We start from the raw sequence: 20,650 nt of genomic DNA on the forward strand, positions 1-20,650 counted from the left end.
AAGATTGGAATTCATGTGGTGCTAGCAGTATGCAAATTCTGATCAAATGCAACAAATGACTTGTTATTGAAGGGGCTATGTCACAGTATTTTAAGGTGATGTGATGACAAACAATGCAATTCTTGCAAAGAACGATTGTTATACAGGATAATTGTGATTACGTTTTATTGTTAGTGCAGTTTTTTTCGAGAGTAGACAAACACAGTCTGTTTCAATATTATTCTTTTTTAATAATTTGTAGACCTTGCATCTCTTTAGTTTTGTTGTATTTGTTTTTTTTTTCTAATTTTAAGTGCGTATTTTGGGTATCTTGAGTAGTGTGAAATTGTAATCAATAATATTGTGTAACATAGCCCCTTAAAGTCTGAAACTACATATAAAATATTATTAATGTAATTGACAGAGTACAGAGTAGAGGGTTTTATCTTTTTGCTTCCTGTTGGACGGAATGGAGAAAGACAAAATTAGATCTACATTATGTAATTATATATGAGTTTGAATGAATGTTCTTTTGGTAAATTTCTTTGCTATGGTAACAATATAGGTATAGCAAATACAGCGAATAAAATTCAGGTTATGTGAGAATTGTGCTTTGTAATTTTATTGAGGATGATTATGATATAGGAGGGGTTCGTTTGTTTTGCTTTAGTGTAGATACTTGAATGTTACTAAAAGCACTGATTATTAGTGATGTTGTGAAATGAAAATTTGGTTTACATTTTTGGCGATGCATGTCTTAAATTATGAATGTACTTGTGATATTTGAAGAGTACTTAAGAATCTAGAGTTGCTTTGTATGTAGTGAAGGACAAAGATGTTAGCTACAGAATTGTAAAATATAGTGCTCCACTAAATCTCAAAAATTGTGATTTAAATTGTGGATTAAAATAAGTAAAATTTTAGGAATGTTCAGGTTGTTCAAGAAGAAAGATATAAAAATTCTTGAAAAAATAAGGAGTCTGATAATCTTTGTTTAAGAAAATAAGAGTGTAGTTGTTACTTTAACTATAAAGTCATACTTAAAGGAGGAGGAAGTGGCATTCACAGCCCTTTCTTTTATTTATTCTTCTGCATCTTTCACAGTTTTTGCTTTCTGTTGGAAGAAAATTAATAAAGAAAGACAAAGTTAAAGCTGAATGAAAAAGAGCTTTGAAGAAATGTCATTTTTTCTTGTAAATATTTTTGCTATGGTATACATGTAATATAGGCAGCAAGTGTACTTAAAATGAAATTTAAATTGTACAAAAATTGTGCTCTATAATGGTGTTGAGCACGGTGATGATTTGAGAGAGTTTGTTTTTTGTCTTTTCAGTATAAGTACTTGAATGTCACCAAAAATGTCACTGGTAATGTTATGAAATAATAAATTGATTGATGTTTTAACTGCATGTGCATCTTTTGAATTTATGTGATACATTTGGGAACTTTGGAGATGTAAAGTTTACACGAAGCAATAAGTTGCAATAAGCCATTTCCGACTTGCTGCATGCGTCAGTTTTAAAGTGAGTTCTGGTGCACAACAATTCAAATGGCAATGAGTTGCATATTTTTATGTCAGTTATATTCATTTCACTTACAATAGTTGAGCAGGAAGACTCATTTTGAAATCGAGACAAATAGTAACTACTGCAACTTATTGCTTTGTGTAAACGGTTACAGCGGTTTTCAATTGAGTGTCGAAAGTAATTAGCGAATTGCTTTGGTTTTGCATTTACTTCATTTAGTGATTGCTTCAAAGTTCTTGTGCCATTTTTTCAATCAATCAGTAGTGAAATCAAAACCAATTTTGGCTCGCGCATGCACATTTTCCTGTGCTTTGTATCGGCTACGTGTAAATACTTTGAGTTTTGATTAGTTTACTGGATTGTCATCGTCTTTTTTGATTCGCCAAAGTAATTATTTTATGATATTCATTTGAAAACCGCTCTAAAACGTCACGTATTTAGTAGTCCTTTTTGCGTTCAATCTAATGCTTGCATGTTTACAAAGGTTCGGATGTTCCGTTCATATCCTTGTTGTAATGCAAAAATCTATGGAAAAACTGTGTTGAATGAAGAAATTCCAGTCAATAAATGCGAGAAAAAGATGAATGACATGTCAAAGTTAGTAGAAACCATGTTCATTATGTTAAACTGCTAAAATTGTAGGTAGGACTTTGAAGTATTTTTCATTGCAATGTTAATAGTGAGTTTATGTTCGATGAATAGTGGATGATGAAAATGACTTTTGAAGATTCAACTTTGGATTTCTTTTAAAAACCTTTTTTTTTTTTCAAAATTTGAGTTGGTAAATTCAGGGTGAACTTTATTTGCGGATTTTAATTACGATAGTGATGATGTGAGACTACAGTTTGGGGTCCAGTTTTTGGCAACAAAAAACGTAAACTTATATTTCTTACCTTGGATTATAAATGTAAGGATTTGAAATTGCAAAGACAAGTAGCTTCATATTTAGTATACAGTTTACACATGTAAAGCTATGGACTGGTCAACATTGTTTTCTCCCGAGTAATAACGGTAATGGAGGCGTCGTTCGTGGGCCCAGTTATTGTCCAGCGAGGTCATTTCTCGGCTACAAAAGAATGTGGTCGATTTCTGAGAACAGACAACGCTTTATCACCAGTTATTGTTGTTAAGTTACTGATAAGGCTTGTGTTTGATATTTCGACCTCAAAGTATCCTTAACGAGCTTTGTTTTGTGTCAAGAAAGGACGTTTTTTGCACACTTAGTTTTCCTCTTAAGGATGTTTGTGCGAAAATTTTCTGACATGCATTTGGTTGGGGAATACGTTCCTACTTTCCCACTGGGTTTTTGGGTTTGCGTATCAGGCGGTTGCACATGCTTTAGCCTGAGTGGTTCTTACTTTATGTGTACTTTGTAATTAGTATTTTATCTGAGCTTTGTAAGGATAGTCGGACGGCATTAAACACTCAGGCTTACAGTTCGAGCTGCACACCCATCCTTGTGTACGAGTCATGAATATAAATAGGACCGAAATGGTTATCTGCCCTATCATTGTTCATTTTAGTATTTAGCACGTGTGCTCGATGCATAACGTGACATGTGAATTTCTGTGCGCTATAAGGATGCGCAGTAGCAATGGGCACGAACGTCTCTTAATGCATTCAGGTGGTAAGCAAGGCTGAACAAAGATTTGGGTATTCGAAAACGGGATCTGGTAGGTCAGAACTCATAAATTTAATTCATATCTACTATCAGAACATGCTACTCCATCACAGCTTGAGTGTTACAAATGATTTGACAAGAGAACTTTTTACAGAAGTATGAGCGCTTTTTAGGGCCGATTTTGGCGTATGCTACAAGCTTATGACACGCCTACGATTGTCGCAGCATTTTAAAACATGTTTTAAAATGCTATAACATTTTTTCTGACGTACACAACAATGGTAAATTATGTCGTGGGCTTGTCGTAAGCCGTTGTCGCATGCGGCAAAGTCGTACCGTGTAAATCGGCCCTTAGTGTTGTTGACGGTGAGCAGAGTGACCGAAAATAGGCAAATACGCTAAAATACTAAGGAAATATGGAGGAAGGAATTGAGGTCAAGGAATAAAATAGCCCAGGAACAGTTTATATTTAACAGAAAGTTTTATTACTCTACGTTCTGTATGCTAAGAATTGGCTCATTTGGGCCTCTTATACGGATAAAATGTAAACTTGAATATTAGACCATGTAATGCACTAGTCATTTGTTTCCCCCACCCCTTGACACCCGGGGATGGGTAGGGAAATTACATTTGAATGGTTGTAAAGTAGGTGTATTTCCACTGGGGACTAGAGCAAACTAGACTATGATTACTAAAGCTTTGTGGCTTTCTTCAAGCTGAAACAATACCTATAGAAAGAAAGCCATGAAATGTCACGATTCTGATTTCAAGCGAGGTCAATAATACCTGTTATTTGTCACAGTTATTTTGATGTAAATGAGTTCCAAACACCAATAAAACAATAGGCAAATGATTGAATACATGATTGATGACATAAAAATAGTGCTAAAATGCGATAAATTAAAACCACAAAGCGAAGTCTTACCTTTTTCATTTCTCCCACTGCCATATTGATTTTGCAAGTGTGAAAATACTCATTACCATTTTTCTTCATTTCTTTTCAGTTCCAGTCCTCCTAGGTAAGAATTCCCCAATATTTCCCCCTGTATGTCCCCAGAGGGGTAGGGCAGAGGAACGAAAATCTTGTCATTTTCTTACCCCCTAGAGGTGTAATTGTGGTGTAATCTCGCGTAATTGTCCTAGGGAGGTGAGGGAAATAAATGACTAGTGCATAATTCGAGTAGCTGTAAAGAAAAAGGTTTTTGTGGAAACCAAATTCACCTATCTTCGTGTGACTTTAACTTGTTTATAGTATATAGTAGCTGTAAATTTAAAACTTGTCAGGAAGAAAGACAAGGAATTAAGATATTTTTGGCAGCAATTGCTTTTTATTCAGATTCAATTGTGGTGCGAAAAATAAATGTTGAATAAAAAGTAGCCGAGAACTGGGTCCCTTATTGTATTCCTTTGTTTTTCCGACAGCTTCAAAAAGAAAGAAATTTGAAGTATAGTTTTCACTTGCTTGTACTATATAGAGTCTATTATTCTGTTATTTTATTTTCTTGAAGAAGGGTTTTTTTGGGTAATAGTTTCAGCTGGTTTTACTTGCTGTCAGTATTATTTTGTGTTTTTTTTTCTTTGGGGAGAGCAATAGAAAATGGCATCATGTGATTAGTATTTTTGAAATTGTAGAGCCACAAAAAATGTTGTTGTGCTATCAGAATTTTTGAAGTGCAGATCTAAATGATTGGTGGATGAAATGGGGGGGGAAAAGTTTTTGTTTTTGGATGACATGTATATAATTCAATAGCTATATACTAGGTGTGAAATTATTCTGAAATCATTAGATGATATGTTAAAAGAAAGGAAAGAATGGAGTCAAGTAAAGAAATTGAAGAGTAGAAAGAAAAATCTTGTATGTTTTTGTATAGTCTTTCAAAGTTTTTATTTTAATGTTGTTTACCGTAATATTGTGTTAGCTAGTTATAAGTAAAGTGGTGAATGTGGTATGTACATATGGGTTTTTTGTATATATATATGGGTTATTGATCAAGTGTGAGTACAAGATGGTTGGATATTGGATATTTTTTGTGTTTATGGCCCGAGATGAAGTTGAGGTCCATAAATACGCTGTGTCAATAGTTGATGAGGTAACACTGAATGGGGTATTGATTCGTGGCCCTTGAGGGTGAAGAGTCTAATTGTTTTAGTATTACTCAACCAATTGGACAGAAAAGGATATAGTAAAGTCAGCAAATTGCAAGTTGAAGGAATATTTATTTAGGAATAAAATGAAAGGAAGCGTCACACTTTTCACTACTCGAGGATTATTATTGTACTAATAGTTCTCTAGTAGTGTAACCAATTAATGAAGAAATTATTTGCATTAGTCTACTAGTTAGATAGTACTAATAATGATTATAAAGTATTTACCAGTGATGGTACCACATGTAACTTGTTGTCTTTTAGCTGGAAAATGGAACAAATAATTGAATGAGAAGTTACTATATTTATGTATTGATCGATTAATATTATTGTTAGATATGAACATTAAGGATGAAGTATGATTAATTTTTCATAATTGTATGATACCAGAAACCCATGAGGGTTGAAACGTGTAACGGCCCCTTGTGTGCTTGGAAACAAGCTTCTGAATATTCGATTTGCTAAGTACCATATTTGGAACAACCAGAGCGAGGGGTTTCCAAATATGGTACTTAGCACTGAAACATTCAACCAGTCAGTTCGCACTGATTATTCGGAAGCTGTGAACGCACGTTACACATTTCAACCCTTATGGGTTTCTGATGATACTGTACAATAGGTTGTGGACTTGATTAGATATATATACATGTTAATGCAGGAAATGTAGTTTTAAAATAATGTTAGGGAGCTTAAACAGTGATAATGGTGATGGCAGTGAGAATGTTTTCTTACAATGTGACTTCATGTTCTTGTAATGACTGTTTGAGTATTTTATCTTTTTTAGCACATGTATGACAAGGTTGTGGTGGTTCTTAAAAAGTGCCCCTTGTTGGAACAGTGTTTAATTAAGGAGAGAAAATTTATTATCAAGTGCTGATGTTCTCCAGAAAACTTGAAATTAGGCTATTTGATGTTGTTCTTTTGCTGCTGATGGTAAAGAAATGGACAGAACTAAGAAATGCATATGCAGGTTGTGCAACGGTATTAATCTTGCCTATTAAGTACATGTATGTAAATTTGTGACATGCTTTTTGGTGTTGCTTAAAGGCCCATTTTCATCCTAGATGTAACATGCATCTAGCATGATTTTATATGTTATGAAAATACAAAAATTGAAAAATCTGATGAAGCCTTACAGAATCTTCTTTTAAATTAATAAAAGGCATTTATAGATAAATCTTTTAGAAGCTGATTTGAATGTGTTCTTGACTTATCATTTCCTAATTTTATTGTAGTACATAATTATGTGACCCTCCATGGGAAAAGAGTTAGTGAAGTGGTTGGACATGTATGGTATGGTTTTAACATGTTTGCATGGTACTTGTCTAACACGCTTAACATGCCCATATGCAAAAAAAAATAAATAAATAAATAAAAGAAATAGAGTAGCATGATTGTGCTCTTTGTTAATGGTATGTTAACACGATAGACGTTTGTGTTTTAACACTCAATTCTCAATTCTTCATTTCTGTCTTGAAAATTTTATTTACAAAGAGTGACATACGGTAACGGTATTAATCGGCAACGGTATTAATCTTGCCTATTAAGTACATGTATGTAAATTTGTGACATGCTTTTTGATGTTGCTTAAAGGCCCATTTTCATCCTAGATGTAACATGCATCTAGCATGATTTTATATGTTATGAAAATACAAAAATTGAAAAATCTGATGAAGCCTTACAGAATCTTCTTTTAAATTAATAAAAGGCATTTATAGATAAATCTTTTAGAAGCTGATTTGAATGTGTTCTTGACTTATCATTTCCTAATTTTATTGTAGTACATAATTATGTGACCCTCCATGGGAAAAGAGTTAGTGAAGTGGTTGGACATGTATGGTATGGTTTTAACATGTTTGCATGGTACTTGTCTAACACGCTTAACATGCCCATATGCAAAAAAAAATAAATAAATAAATAAAAGAAATAGAGTAGCATGATTGTGCTCTTTGTTAATGGTATGTTAACACGATAGACGTTTGTGTTTTAACACTCAATTCTCAATTCTTCATTTCTGTCTTGAAAATTTTATTTACAAAGAGTGACATATCAACCAAAAGAGTTAATTTATGGCTTTCTTGTTCAAGGCAGTTAATTTTGATGAGGGAGGAAAATTGGAGTACTTCGAGGAAAATCTACAGAGCCAGCTTAGATTTTGACTGAAACTCAGCCCATGTTATGGCAGACGTAGGATGTGTGGTTGATATATGTAAGTACTTTGCAAGCCGAATTCTCCGAGCTGTATCAGCACAGGATACTTTTAGGTCATGACCCATTTACTTATCATATTTCTACCAAATTGAATGTATATTAACTTTGATATAAATAGACTAAAACCAGTGATTTTTTGTTGTATCTATTTTTTTTTTTCAGATAAAGAGTACACCAATGAATTATAAAGATAAGGTAGATTAATACAAGAAAAACGAATGGAAATTGTTTAAATTAAGTATGTATCTCAAATTTCGCATTTAAGTCTAAGCACCCATCTCAAATAGCGCTGACAAACCGTTATTAAGTCTAAGCACCCATTTTAAAACGGTTAGCTTTCAATAACTGTGTGACTTGCATGCTGACTCGCAGTCATGGCTCGCATGGCTTGCTGGCTCGCACATTGGCAAAACTCCTTTTATTTCAACAGTGAAAGCTGGTCGCAAATTGGTGACTCCTAAGGGCAAAAATTCTGTCACAAATGCGATTGTATTGGTTGCAATTTCGATTACGGATTCACCGTAAGCATGTAAATACATTAGACGGGCCTAATTATTAGTTTTATGACTTGTTTAAATTTCCGCATAATCCGGTGTAATTTCCGCATAATCAACGCATGTTTCCGCATAATATGGCCAAAAAATTTCCGCGTAATCCGTAATTTTTTTCCGCATCCTATCAGAAGCCATTAATAATGTGAAAAGTGTTTGTAACAAGTATTAACGTTATTACCTCTTCTTTTTTTGGTGGTAACATCTGAAAACGTCTTGAGGAATCGAATCCGTATATGCTGTAGGAACTGTTGGCTCCAGTTGATAAATGATCTAGATCTCCACAGCAAAAAAAAAACAACAGAATCTCAATTTTCCGTAAAAGAGCATCATTTATTTTAACTACACTTTGAGGTGTAATTTAGGAACAAAAGAGTAAACAAATGTAAGTGATCAATACACAGTTCAACGTCGGCCTGTGAAGCCGTGACTTCGCCATGGCCAATGTTAATAACCAAACGATTTAATACATTCAATTTTTATGTTTAACACATTAATTTTAACAATAACTCCGAACAAAAGTTGGATAATTTGCAAAACAGACAAGTTACGTGCAAAACAAGAACCGAAACGATGACACGTGCGTGCCCGGAATTGATATCAACAGGGTCGCACAAAACAAAAATTTAACATACTTTGCCTTTGGATTCTCTGTCATTTCAATCACGATAAGCGAACTGATGCTTGAAATTCGCTTGGAAAGCATGCAACAAACTGAACTTTGACTGAAATGTTTTATTATCACTGGCGGCAGATCGAAAGTGTCGCCGATTGTCTCACGCAAAAAACAGCTCAGATGATGTCACGCAACACGTGCGAATTCAAAACTGAACTTATGAAGCTGGACATAATGGTTGACAAAATGAAATTATTCGACTACAAAAATCCAAAAATAACAGCTTACTTTGAAATTTCAGGAACTCGATCATTTCTCTGATTTGAAAATGGGAATGTTCAATTCCTTGTGAAATACGGTGTTCGCATGTTTTTCCTGGCGTTCGTAATTTGCATAAACATTCGATTTTTTTCTGCATGCAACTGGACCCTTTGTTCGATATTCTTTGCGTCTAAAAGGAAAACGAGTGCGTCCCAGGATGCAATGACGCACTCTGGATACATCTCTGGAATAATTTTGAGTTATGTATGTGTGTTACATGAAATAATACTGTAGCAGGATTTAAGTCATTGATTGCTGGAGTTCCCCATTGATGAGTAAAATCGTCTGGTATTAGATAGAGTAAAATACTAAGTCTGGCCAGTTTAGGCTGATTTGGATGTTAAAGAGTTTAACTCCTTGATATTCAAACCAACCTAAACTGGTCGAACTTAGTAATTTACTCTGTCTAATGTCAGATGATTTTACTCGTCAATGGGGAACTCCAAGAGTTAATGGGTTAATTATCCACTGAAAAAGTATGTTCTTATTAATTAAAATATTCAAAATGAAGTGTATGAAAATAATTATATAAAAAAGGTAGAATCATGACAATCTTTGATTAAGGAGGTTTCTGTAGCTGTTACAGTAACTAAAAATCAAAAACTGAGTAAAAATTGTTATTTTCAATTAGGAAAACTTGTAAAAGAAATTTAGTTTTAGCAATCTCGATAAAATATGACAAGTAAGCTCAAGTTTTCCTTAAAAACTTTTTCTTGTACAGTAGAAAGTTTTCATGCTTGTAGTGTGTTCTTTTGTTCTAAAATTTCTCTTTCTTGGAAAGGTGATGAAAACAAAACGATTATAAATTTTTAATTTATTATTTATAATGTTGCTTATAGGAGAAACATGGGTATTCAAACACAAAGGACAAATAACGCATATTTGGTTGGAACACAAGAGAAAGCTTAGTGTATGGTATTTATGTCTTTGGTAATAGAAGTGTGTTAACAAAGTTAACTTACAGGGACCACTTGCTCTTGCTTGGTTGTCATCTGTCGTGAATGAAAAAAGCAAGCAAACAAGTAATTTAATTAAATATTGCTATTAATGAAGGCGACTGTTACTAAGGATGGTAATTGTTGTAACAAATTGGGTTGTTATTTAGGAAAATAACATTTAACATACAGCTTATTATAGAGACAATGCATGGTATTGATAAGCTGTAAATTGACTCAGCAGTGTTTATTGGATTGACAATGTCATCATTTTGACTAACATGATTTTTACCATGTTAAGTATTGTCATTAGAAATGTTCTGTGTTAAGTTATATTTTAGGACAAGGATTTTAGTGTTAAAAATGGCAACTGCTAGTTACAATCATTGTAATAATAATTGTTGTTGCTACAAATTCCATTAATGTTAAATGTTATCATGTTTGGGTTATTTAGGAAACAAATGTAAATTATTTGTTTCTTTCAATTTAATTAATGTGTAAGTATTAGATAATTCTATTCAAGAAAATATAGCACTTATCATGCAGTAAACCAATCCTTGGTATTAGATAGGATTAACCTGACTTACCACTGATTCTTGCAAATGAATTGGCAATGCCATTCTGACTTAGGTGGTCTGTTAAATTGTTAGTAACATTATTATCATGACTGAGATGATCTGTTAAAAGAAAAGTATTTTATCATTTAAGTTTGTCATTAAAAATGTTCTGTGTTAACTCTTTGATGTCCAAACCGGCTTAAACCAGTCAGATTTAGTATTTCACTCTGTTTAACGCTAGACAATTTTACTTGTCAATGGGGAACGCCTGAGAGTTAATAGGTTAATCACTCACTGAAAAAGTATGTCCTCATTAAGTTATATTTTAGCACAAGGATTTAAAAATGGCAATTACTAGTTACAATCATTGTAGTAATAATTATTGTTGTTGTTACAAATTCTAGTAGTGTTAGATGTTATCACGTTTGAATTATTTAACGAAAAAATGTCAACCATGTGTTTCTTTCAATTTAATTTATGTGTAGTTATTACATAATTCCATTCAGGAAAATATAGCACTTATCATACATTGAAGCAGTCTTTAATATTGAGTAGGATTAACTTGACTTACCACTGTTCCTTGGAGATGAGTTGACAATACAATCCTGATTCAGATGGTGTGTTTAATTTGAGGGAGGGGACTGTTAAATTGGAGGGGGGGGGGGACTGTAAGCTGTGTGTTTCTTTCAATTTAATTAATGTGTAATTATTACATAATTTTATTCAAGAAAATATATGGTACTTATTATGCATTGAAACAGTCTTTAGTATTGAATAGGATTAACCTGAGTTACCATTATTCCTTGCAAATGAGTTAACAATATCATCCTGATTCAGATGGTGTGTTAAATTGGGGGGAGGGGACTGTTAAATTGGGGAGAGGGGGACTGTAAGCTGTGTGTTTCTTTCAATTTGATTAATATGTAATTATTGCATAATTCCAATCAAGAACCTATAGAATTTGTCATGCATTAAAGCAGTGTCTGGTATGGAATAGAATTAATCTGACTTACCACTGTTTCTTCCAAATGAGTTATTCTGATTCACATGGTTTATTGAATTGTTGATATTTCTTTCATCAGGAATAAGGGAAGCTTTTAAAAACAAGTGTCTTGTCATTAAGCTTTATTGTTAAAGTGTTTTCTGTTAAGTTATATTAATTTTAAGAACAAGGATTTTGGTGTTATAAATGCAATTTGCTACTTACATGTGCAATCACTGTGGTAATCATCATTGTTATTGGTTGCACTAGTGAATCTTGTCATGTTTGGGTTGTAATCTAGGGGCAGAGGGGGGGAGACAGTAAGCTGTGTGTTTCTTTCAATTTGATTAATATGTAATTATTACATAATTCCAATCAAGAAACTATAGCATTTGTCATGCATTGAAGCAGTCTCTGGTATGGAATAGGATTAATCTGACTTACCACTGTTTCTTCCAAATGAGTTATCCTGATTCACATGGTTTATTAAATTGTTGATATTTCTTTCATCAAGAATAAGGGAAGCTGTTAAAAACAAGTGTCTTGTCATTAAGCTTTATTGTTAAAGTGTTTTCTGTTAAGTTATATTAATTTTAAGAACAAGGATTTTGGTGTTATAAATAGCATTTGCTACTTACATGTGCAATCACTGTGGTAATCATCATTGTTATTGGTTGCACTAGTGAATCTTGTCATGTTTGGGTTGTAATCAAGGGGCAGAGGGGGGGAGACAGTAAGCTGTGTGTTTCTTTCAATTTGATTGATATGTAATTATTACATACATGTAATTCCATTCAAGAAACTATAGCAAGGCTGTGCTCTAAGGAAAATTTCGGGGAGCCCTTCAGGCTCTCAAATATTTCAGCTGGGGTGCCCAGCCCTTCAAGTAGGTTGTCCGAATTAATTTATTATTTAATTAATTAATCAACAATGCCGCAAGATCTTCATCTATCTGTTTTTCAGGAAAACATTGCTGCTACTGCTCTGGCGATCGTCGAAATCGCTAATGGAAGAAAAACCCGCAACCTGTCAAATTTTTCACATCATACTTGAAAAATCGAGAAAGGTGGCAATAGGGCCATTTATAAGAGAGAAATAAGCTGTGGCGTACATAAGATGCGAAAGGAACTATTTATATGAATATAAACTCCTTGGCCTGGATAAGCTACAGCTTGAGAAAGCCACGAATGTAGATTTTGTACCATTTATATGGGGTAGTTGTGTTTTATGTAGACGGCGCCCAGAGTAAGCTGTAGCGTATTTTCTATTATATAATTTGGTCCTAATTTTACCGATGTTTTCAAGGTTTAAAAGTGAAAAAGTAAAGATTGATTGAGGTAGCCTTATGTAAAAATGTTTGGGTCTAATACAGGTAAACCTTTTTACTGGTTAGTTGGGTTGAAAAAAATTTTTTGAAACGTGAATCAATTCTGCTTCATTCTGGTGAAGCTTTTGTAAAAACTGCTGTAAAACAATGAAATCACTGTGGCTGAAAAACTTTGAATTTTTTTTTGAGCAAGTTATCTTGATCTGGACGAAAATTATCGCTACAGCATAGAACTAAACTATTTTTTTCTTGAAAATATTGAAGGGCCGCAGCCAGGATGGAACATAGTTAAAATTTAAAAAACTATGTCTGGCTAAAATGATTAAAAACTGCGAGCTTTCGACTGCCTGAACTGCAGTCTTCGACGGGTAAAATGAATGATAAGAAATCGATGAGAAATTTAAATAAACACCTAACGCAGATAACAATTCGTGCCCTTTACCTGGACAATATAACATTCTCTTTAACAAATATTCATAATATTTTACATTCTCATCATTTTGCAATGTACGTTTTTATTTAAATTTTCTCATTAATTTCTTATCATTCATTTTACCCATCGAAGACTGCAGTTCGGGCAGTTGAAAGCTCATAGTTTTTAATCATTTTAGCCAGAGATCGTTTTTTAAATTTTAACTATTTTTTTCTTATATTAATTACCTGTAAAATATTTAGTGGAATGAGCTTTTTGTGGATTCGGTCGAAGGGCCTGGTACAGTGTTATTTGTTTAGGGCATGCAATGATTTGTCATGGACTGAAAAAAATGTGGGATTGCTCTGTTTCTAAAACAACAATAAATAACATGACGTCTTTTTCCTTTTTTATTTCGTTATTTCATATACAGAGGAAAAACAACCATAACTTAAATATATTTTAGCCAAGCAGGCGCAGGAGCGAAAAATCATAAAAATATTAAATTTGCATAAACTGCGATTCCTGGGTTCACACAAAAGTAAATTGCACTGTTTTGCCTGCCGCACTTTACTGCTGTCAGAGCAGAAGTAACAATAATTCTTTTTCAAAACTATAATCAAGAAATGCCAGACTCCACGTTCAAAATAAAATGGTTTTTTAAAGTAAGAATCAAAATTTGTGTGGCTGCCAGCCGTCATGTGCAAATTCATGGATTATGTTACATGTGAAATCATGTGGAACGGTCTTTCAACCAATTGTTTCATATGAAGAAAAAACATTTTCTGAGAGGTTTTGTAAAGTGTAACCACCAGCATATTAAAATATGTAGCTGCCTTATCTGCTAGAAATACAATAAGTCAGAGTGCCTGGCTGGGCGACCAGGTAAATTTTCTCACTTGCCCAAAGCCAAATGTTAGTCGCCTCAGGTGACCGGGTGTTGTTAGAGCAGAGCCTTGTATAGCATTTATTATGCATTGAAGCAGTCTTTGGTATTGAATAGGATTAATCTGACTTACCATTGCTCCTTGGAAATGAGTTAACAATACCATCCAGATTCAGATAGTATGTTAAATTGGGGAGAGGGGACTGTTAAATTGGGAGGAGGGGAACTGTAAGCTGTGTGTTTCTTTCAATTTGATTAATATGTAATTATTACATAATTTTATTCCAGAAAATATGGCATTTATTATGTATTGAAATAGTCCTTAGTATTGAATAAGATGAATCGGACTTACCACTGTTCCTTGCAAATGAGTTAACAATACCATCCAGATTCAGATGGTGTGTTAATTTTGGGGGAGGGGACTGTTAAATTGAAGGGGGGGAGATTGTAAGGTGTGTGTTTCTTTCAATTTGATTCTGTAATTATTATATAATTCTATTCCCGAAAATCAGGCACTTATTATGCATTGAAACAGTCTATAGTATTGAATAGGATTAACTTGAGTTACCATTATTCCTTGCAAATGAGTTAACAGTATCATGCTGATTCAGATGGTGTGTTAAATTGGGGGGAGGAGACTCTTAAATTGGGGAGAGGGGGACTATAAGCTGTGTGTTTCTTGCAATTTGATTAATATGTAATTATAAGAAAGAAACTATAGCATTTGTCATGCATTGAAACAGTCTCTGGTATGGAATAGGATTAATCTGACTTACCACTGTTTCTTCCAAATGAGTTATCCTGATTTACATGGTTTATTAAACTGTTGATATTTCTTTCATCAGGAATAAGGGAAGCTGTTAAAAACAAGTGTCTTGTCATTAAGCTTTATGGTTAAAGTGTTTTCTGTTAAGTTATATTAATTTTAAGAACAAGGATTTTGGTGTTATAAATGGCATTTGCTACTTTCATGTGCAATCACTGTGGTAATCATCATTGTTATTGGTTGCACTAGTGAATCTTGTCATGTTTGGGTTGTAATCTAGGGGCAGAGGGGGGGGGGAGATAGTAAGCTTTGTGTTTCTTTCAATTTGATTGATATGTAATTATTACATACATGTAATTGGTCTAGATAGCAGCAACAAAATAGATAGTCGTATAAAAATAACAACTTTCCTTAATTTTCCAGACATGTTTCGACGGTACATCCGTGATCTTCAGTGTTACATATTTTGAAATCGCTGTTGAATTTAAAGCGCGCGCGATCTTACAAACTTCGTTACATTGCGTTGGGATGTTTATCGTGTCCTTCGATGTTGAAAGCCTCTTCACCAACATCCCTCTAGATGATTGCATTAATCTTGCTGTCAAGTATATAACTGAGGGTAACCCAGGTTTGAAACTTAGTAAACATGAGCTTAAAAGGTTGTTTGAGTTTGCTACCAAGGAAACTCACTTCCTGTTCAAGTGTAACTTCTATGACCAGGTGGATGGTGTAGGCATGGGGTCCCCCCTTGCCCCTGTTCTCGCCAATCTCTTTATGGGTCACTATGAGAATATATGGTTGGATCAATACGGGGATTCAGAGGTCTTATTCTATCGTCGCTATGTAGACGATACATTTTGCCTTTTCCGCTCTGAACGGGATGCAACCCTTTTCTTCAATTACATCAACAATCAACACCCCAATATACGCTTTACAATGGAACGGGAAGCTGACCATGTTCTACCTTTCCTAGATGTTCTAATCAATAACATTGACCCGCACCAAAGTGTAACCACCGTTTACCGGAAAAAAACTTTCACAGGTTTGCTCACCAGTTATCTGAGTTTTTGCCCCTTTACCTACAAATTGGGGTTAATCAAAACCTTGATTGATAGAACTTTTAAGATAAACAACACTTGGATGGGGTTACATACTGACCTTCAAAAATTGTCTGTCATTCTGTGGAGGAATCTCTTCCCTGAGAACCTTATCAACAAATATATTTCTAAATATATTCAGACAGCGGTCAAGGGAGGGAAAACACTCATTCAGGAATCGAGCCCCAGAAAACACCAAAGTCTTTCTTTAAAATCCCTTATGTTGGGCACTTCTCAGTCACGGCACAGAAGAGTATACGCAAACTTGCTAATTGGTTATGTAAACCTATTGATATAAGGTTAGTCTTCACTACTTTCAAAGTCAGGAATCTTTTTAACGTGAAAGATGCTGTCCCTGTAGGGCTTCGCACGCGTGTGGTCTATAAATTTTCGTGTGCAAGTTGTAATGCTTATTATGTTGGCGAAACCAGCCGACACTTCTCCACAGGAGTGCGCAAGCACTTACTTTCAGACAGATCTTCGAACGTTTTTAAACATCTGCAGAGTTCAGAGTTTTGTAAGGCATCCTGCACACCGGATTGCTTTGAGATCCTGGACTCTGCAGCCACTAAGTACCAAGTGAAGCTTAAGGAATCCATGTATATAAAATGGGAGAAGCTCGATCTCAACCAGCAGGTGAAACACATTAACCTGACTCTCTCCCTGTAAGGAACTAAGCGTCACTCATTTAAAAATTTTTATTTTGTTCTGTTTTGATTTAATACCCAATATTAACAACGCAATATAACGAAGTTTGTAAGATCACGCGCGCTTTAAATTCAACAGCGATTTCAAAATATGTAACACTGAAGATGACAGATGTACCGTCAAAACATGTCTGGAAAATTAAAGAAAGTTGTTATTTTTATATGACTATACATGTAATTCCATTCAAGAAACTATAGCAAGACTGTGCTCTAAGGAAAATTTCGGGGAGCCCTTCAGGCTCTCAAGTATTTCAGCTGGGGTGCCCAGCTCTTCAAGTAGGTCCTCCGAATTAATTATTTAATTAATTAATCAACAATGCTGCAAGATCTTCATCTATCTCTCTTTCAGCAAAACATTGCTGCTACTGCTCTGGTGATCGTTGAAATGGCTAATGCAAGAAAAACCCGCAACCTGTCAAATTTTTCACATCATACTTGAAAAAAACGAGAAAGGTGGCAATAGGGCCATTTATAAGAGAGAAAATAAGCCGTGGCATACATAAGATGCAAAAGGAACTATTTATATGAGTATAAACTCCTTGGCCTGGATAAGCTGTGGCTTGAGAAAGCCGCGAATGTAGATTTTGTACCATATATTTGGGGTAGTTGTGTCTTATGTAGACCGTGCCCAGAGTAAGCTGCAGCGTATTTTCTATTATAAAAGCTGGTCCTAATTTCACCGATGTTTTCAAGGTTTAAAATTGACAAAGTAAAGATTGATTGAGGCAGCTTTATGTAAAAATGTTTGGGTCTAATACAGGTAAATCTTTTTACTGGTTAGTTGGGTTGAAAATAAATTTTTGAAACGTAAATCAATTCCGCTTGATTCTGGTGAAGCTTTTGTAAAAACTGCTGTAAACAATGAAATTACTGCGGCTCAAAAACTTTCAATTTTTTTTTGAGCAAGTTATCTTGATCTGGACGAAAATTATCGCTACAGCATAGAACTAAACTATTTTTTTCTTATATTACCTGTAAAATATTTAGTGGAATGAGCTTTTTGTGGATTCGGTCGAAGGGCCAGGTACAGTGTTATTTGTTTAGGGCACACAATGATTTGTCACAGACTGAAAAAAATGTGGGATTGCTCTGTTTCTAAAACAACAATAAATAACATGACGTCTTTTTTCTTTTTTATTTCGTTATTTCATATACAGGGGAAAAACAACCATAACTTAAATGTATTTTAGCCAAGCAGGCGCAGGAGTTAAAATCATAAAAATATTAAATTTGCATAAACTGCGATTCCTGGGTTCACACAAAAGTAAATTGCACTGTTTTGCCTGCCGCACTTTATCGCTGTCAGAGCAGAAGTAACAATTCGTTTTTAAAATTATAGTCAAGAAATGCCAAACTCCACGTTCAAAATTTAATGGTAATTTTTAAGTAAGAATCAAAATTTGTGTGGCTGCCAGCCGTCATGTGCAAATTCATGGATTATGTTACATGTGAAATCATGTGGAACGATCTTTCAACCAATTGTTTCATACAAAGAAAAAACATTTTCTGAGAGGTTTTGTAAAGTGTAACCACCAGCATATTAAAATATTTAGCTTCCTTATCTGCTAGAAATACAATAAGCCAGAGTGCCTGACTGGGCGACCAGGTAAATTTTCTCACTTGCCCAAAGCCAAAATGGTAGTCGCCTCAGGTGACCGGGTGTTGTTAGAGCAGAGCCTTGTATAGCATTTATTATGCATTGAAGCAGTCTTTGGTATCGAATAGGATTAATCTGACTTACCATTGTTCCTTGGAAATGAGTTAACAATACCATCCAATTTCAGATAAAATGTTAAATTAGGGGGAGGGGGGACTGTAAGGTGTGTGTTTCTTTCAATTTGATTAATATGTAATTATTACATAATTTAATTCAAGAAAATATGGCACTTATTATACATTGAAACAGTCCCTAGTATTGAATATAATTAATGTGACTTATTACCACTGTTCCTTGCAAATGAGTTAACAATACCATCTAGATTCAGATGGTCTGTTAAATTGGGGGGGGGGGGGGGACTGTAAGCTGTGTGTTTCTTTCAATAATTATGATTAACACATAATTATTACATAATGTCATTCAAGAAAATATGCCACTTATTATGCATTGAAATAGTCCTTAGTATTGAATAGGATTAACCTGACTTACCACTGTTTCTTGCAAATGAGTTAACAATATCATCCTGATTCAGATGGTGTGTTAAATTGGGGGGAGAAGACTGTGAAATTGGGGGGGAGGGGACTGTAAGCTGTGTATTTCTTTCAATTTGATTAATATGTAATTATTACATAATTCCATTTAAGAAAATAATTATGTATTGAAACAGTCCTTAGTAATGAATAAGATTAATCTGACTTACCACTGTTTCTTGCAACAGATGGGTTAACAATATCATCCAGATTCAGATGGTGTGTTAAATTTGGGGGAGGGGACTGTTAAATTGGAGGGGGGGGGGGATTGTAAGCTGTGTGTTTCTTTCAATTTGATTAATAATTATGTAATAATTACATATTATGTAATTATTACATAATTCTATTCAAGAAAATATGGCACTTATTATGCATTGAAACAGTTCTTAGTATTGAATAGGATTAACCTGAGTTACCACTGTTCCTTGCAAATGAGTTATCCAGATTCAGATGGTTTATTAAATTGTTGATATTTCTTTTATTATGACTAAGATAAGCTGTTAAAAAAAGTGTCTTGTCATTGAGCTTTATAGTTAAAGTGTTTTCTGTTAAGTTAGAATAATTTTAAGAACAAGAATTTTGGTGTTATAAATGGCATTTGGTACTTACATGTGCAATCACTGTGGTAATCATCATTGTTATTGGTTCCACTAGTCAATTTCATCATGTTTGGGTCGTAATCTAGGGGAAGAGGGTGGGGGGAACTGTAAGCTGTGTGTTTCTCTCAATTTGATTAATATGTAATTGTAACATAATTCTATTCAAGAAAAATAATTATATATTGAAACAGTTCTTAGTATTCAATAGGATTAACCTCACTTACCATTATTCCTTGCAAATGAGTTAACAATATCATCCTGATTCAGATGGTGTGTTAAATTGGGGGGAGGGGACTGTTAAATTGGGGGGATGGGGACTGTAGGCTGTGTGTTTCTTTCAATTTGATTAATATGTAATTATTACATAATTCCATTCAAGAAACTATAGCATTTGTCATGCATTGAAGCAGTCTCTGGTATGGAATAGGATTAATCTGACTTACCACTGTTTCTTCCAAATGAGTTATCCTGATTCACATGGTTTATTGAATTGTTGATATTTCTTTGATCATGACTAAGATAAACTGTTTAAAAAAAAAAGCGTCTTGTCATTAAGCTTTATTGTCAAAGTGTTTTCTGTTAAGTTATATTAATTTTAAGAAGAATTTTGGTGTTATAAATAGCATTTGCTACTTACATGTGCAATCAGTGTGGTAATCATCATTGTTATTGGTTCCACTAGTAAATCTTGTCATGTTTGGGTTGTAATCTAGAGGACGAGAGGGAGGGGGAGACAGTAAGCTGTATATTTCCTTCAATTTGATTAATATGTAATAATTACATAATTCCATTCAAGAAACTATAGCATTTGTTATGCATTGAAGCAGTCGTTAGTATGAAATAGGATTAATCTGACTTACCACTGTTTCTTCCAAATGAGTTATCCTAATTCACATGGTTTGTTAAATTACTAATATTTCTTTCATCATGGCTAAGATAACTGTTAAAAAAAAAAGTGTCTTGTCATTAATAAGCTTTATTGTTAAAGAGTTTTCTGTTAAGTTATATTAATTTTAAGAACAAGGATTTTGGTATTATAAATGGCATTTGCTACTTACATGTGCAATCACTGTCGTAATCATCATTGTTAATGGTTCCACTAGTAAATCTTGTCATGTTTGGGTTGTAATCTAGGGCAAGAGGGGGGGGGGGGGGGAAACAGTAAGCTGTGTGTTTCCTACAATTTGATTAATATGTAATTATTACATAATTCCATTCAAGAAAC

General features: G+C 34.0%; 1 protein-coding gene across 1 annotated transcript; it reads right to left on the bottom strand.

The window, feature by feature from the left end:
- Window positions 1–5,329: 5,329 nt before the first annotated feature.
- LOC137990723 (putative uncharacterized protein DDB_G0286901) lies at window positions 5,330–15,110 on the bottom strand. Its single transcript, XM_068835840.1, has 6 exons — window positions 14,846–15,110; window positions 12,083–12,154; window positions 11,889–11,969; window positions 11,670–11,741; window positions 11,476–11,556; window positions 5,330–5,535 (listed from the first exon to the last, which is right to left on the bottom strand). The coding sequence occupies exons 1-6, from the start codon at window positions 14,949–14,951 to the stop codon at window positions 5,465–5,467; spliced, it is 483 nt and encodes a 160-aa protein (XP_068691941.1). The 5' UTR covers window positions 14,952–15,110; the 3' UTR covers window positions 5,330–5,464.
- Window positions 15,111–20,650: the final 5,540 nt, after the last annotated feature.

Source organism: Montipora foliosa, chromosome 2, assembly GCF_036669935.1.
Source record: "Montipora foliosa isolate CH-2021 chromosome 2, ASM3666993v2, whole genome shotgun sequence".
NCBI classification, from domain to species: domain Eukaryota; kingdom Metazoa; phylum Cnidaria; class Anthozoa; order Scleractinia; family Acroporidae; genus Montipora; species Montipora foliosa.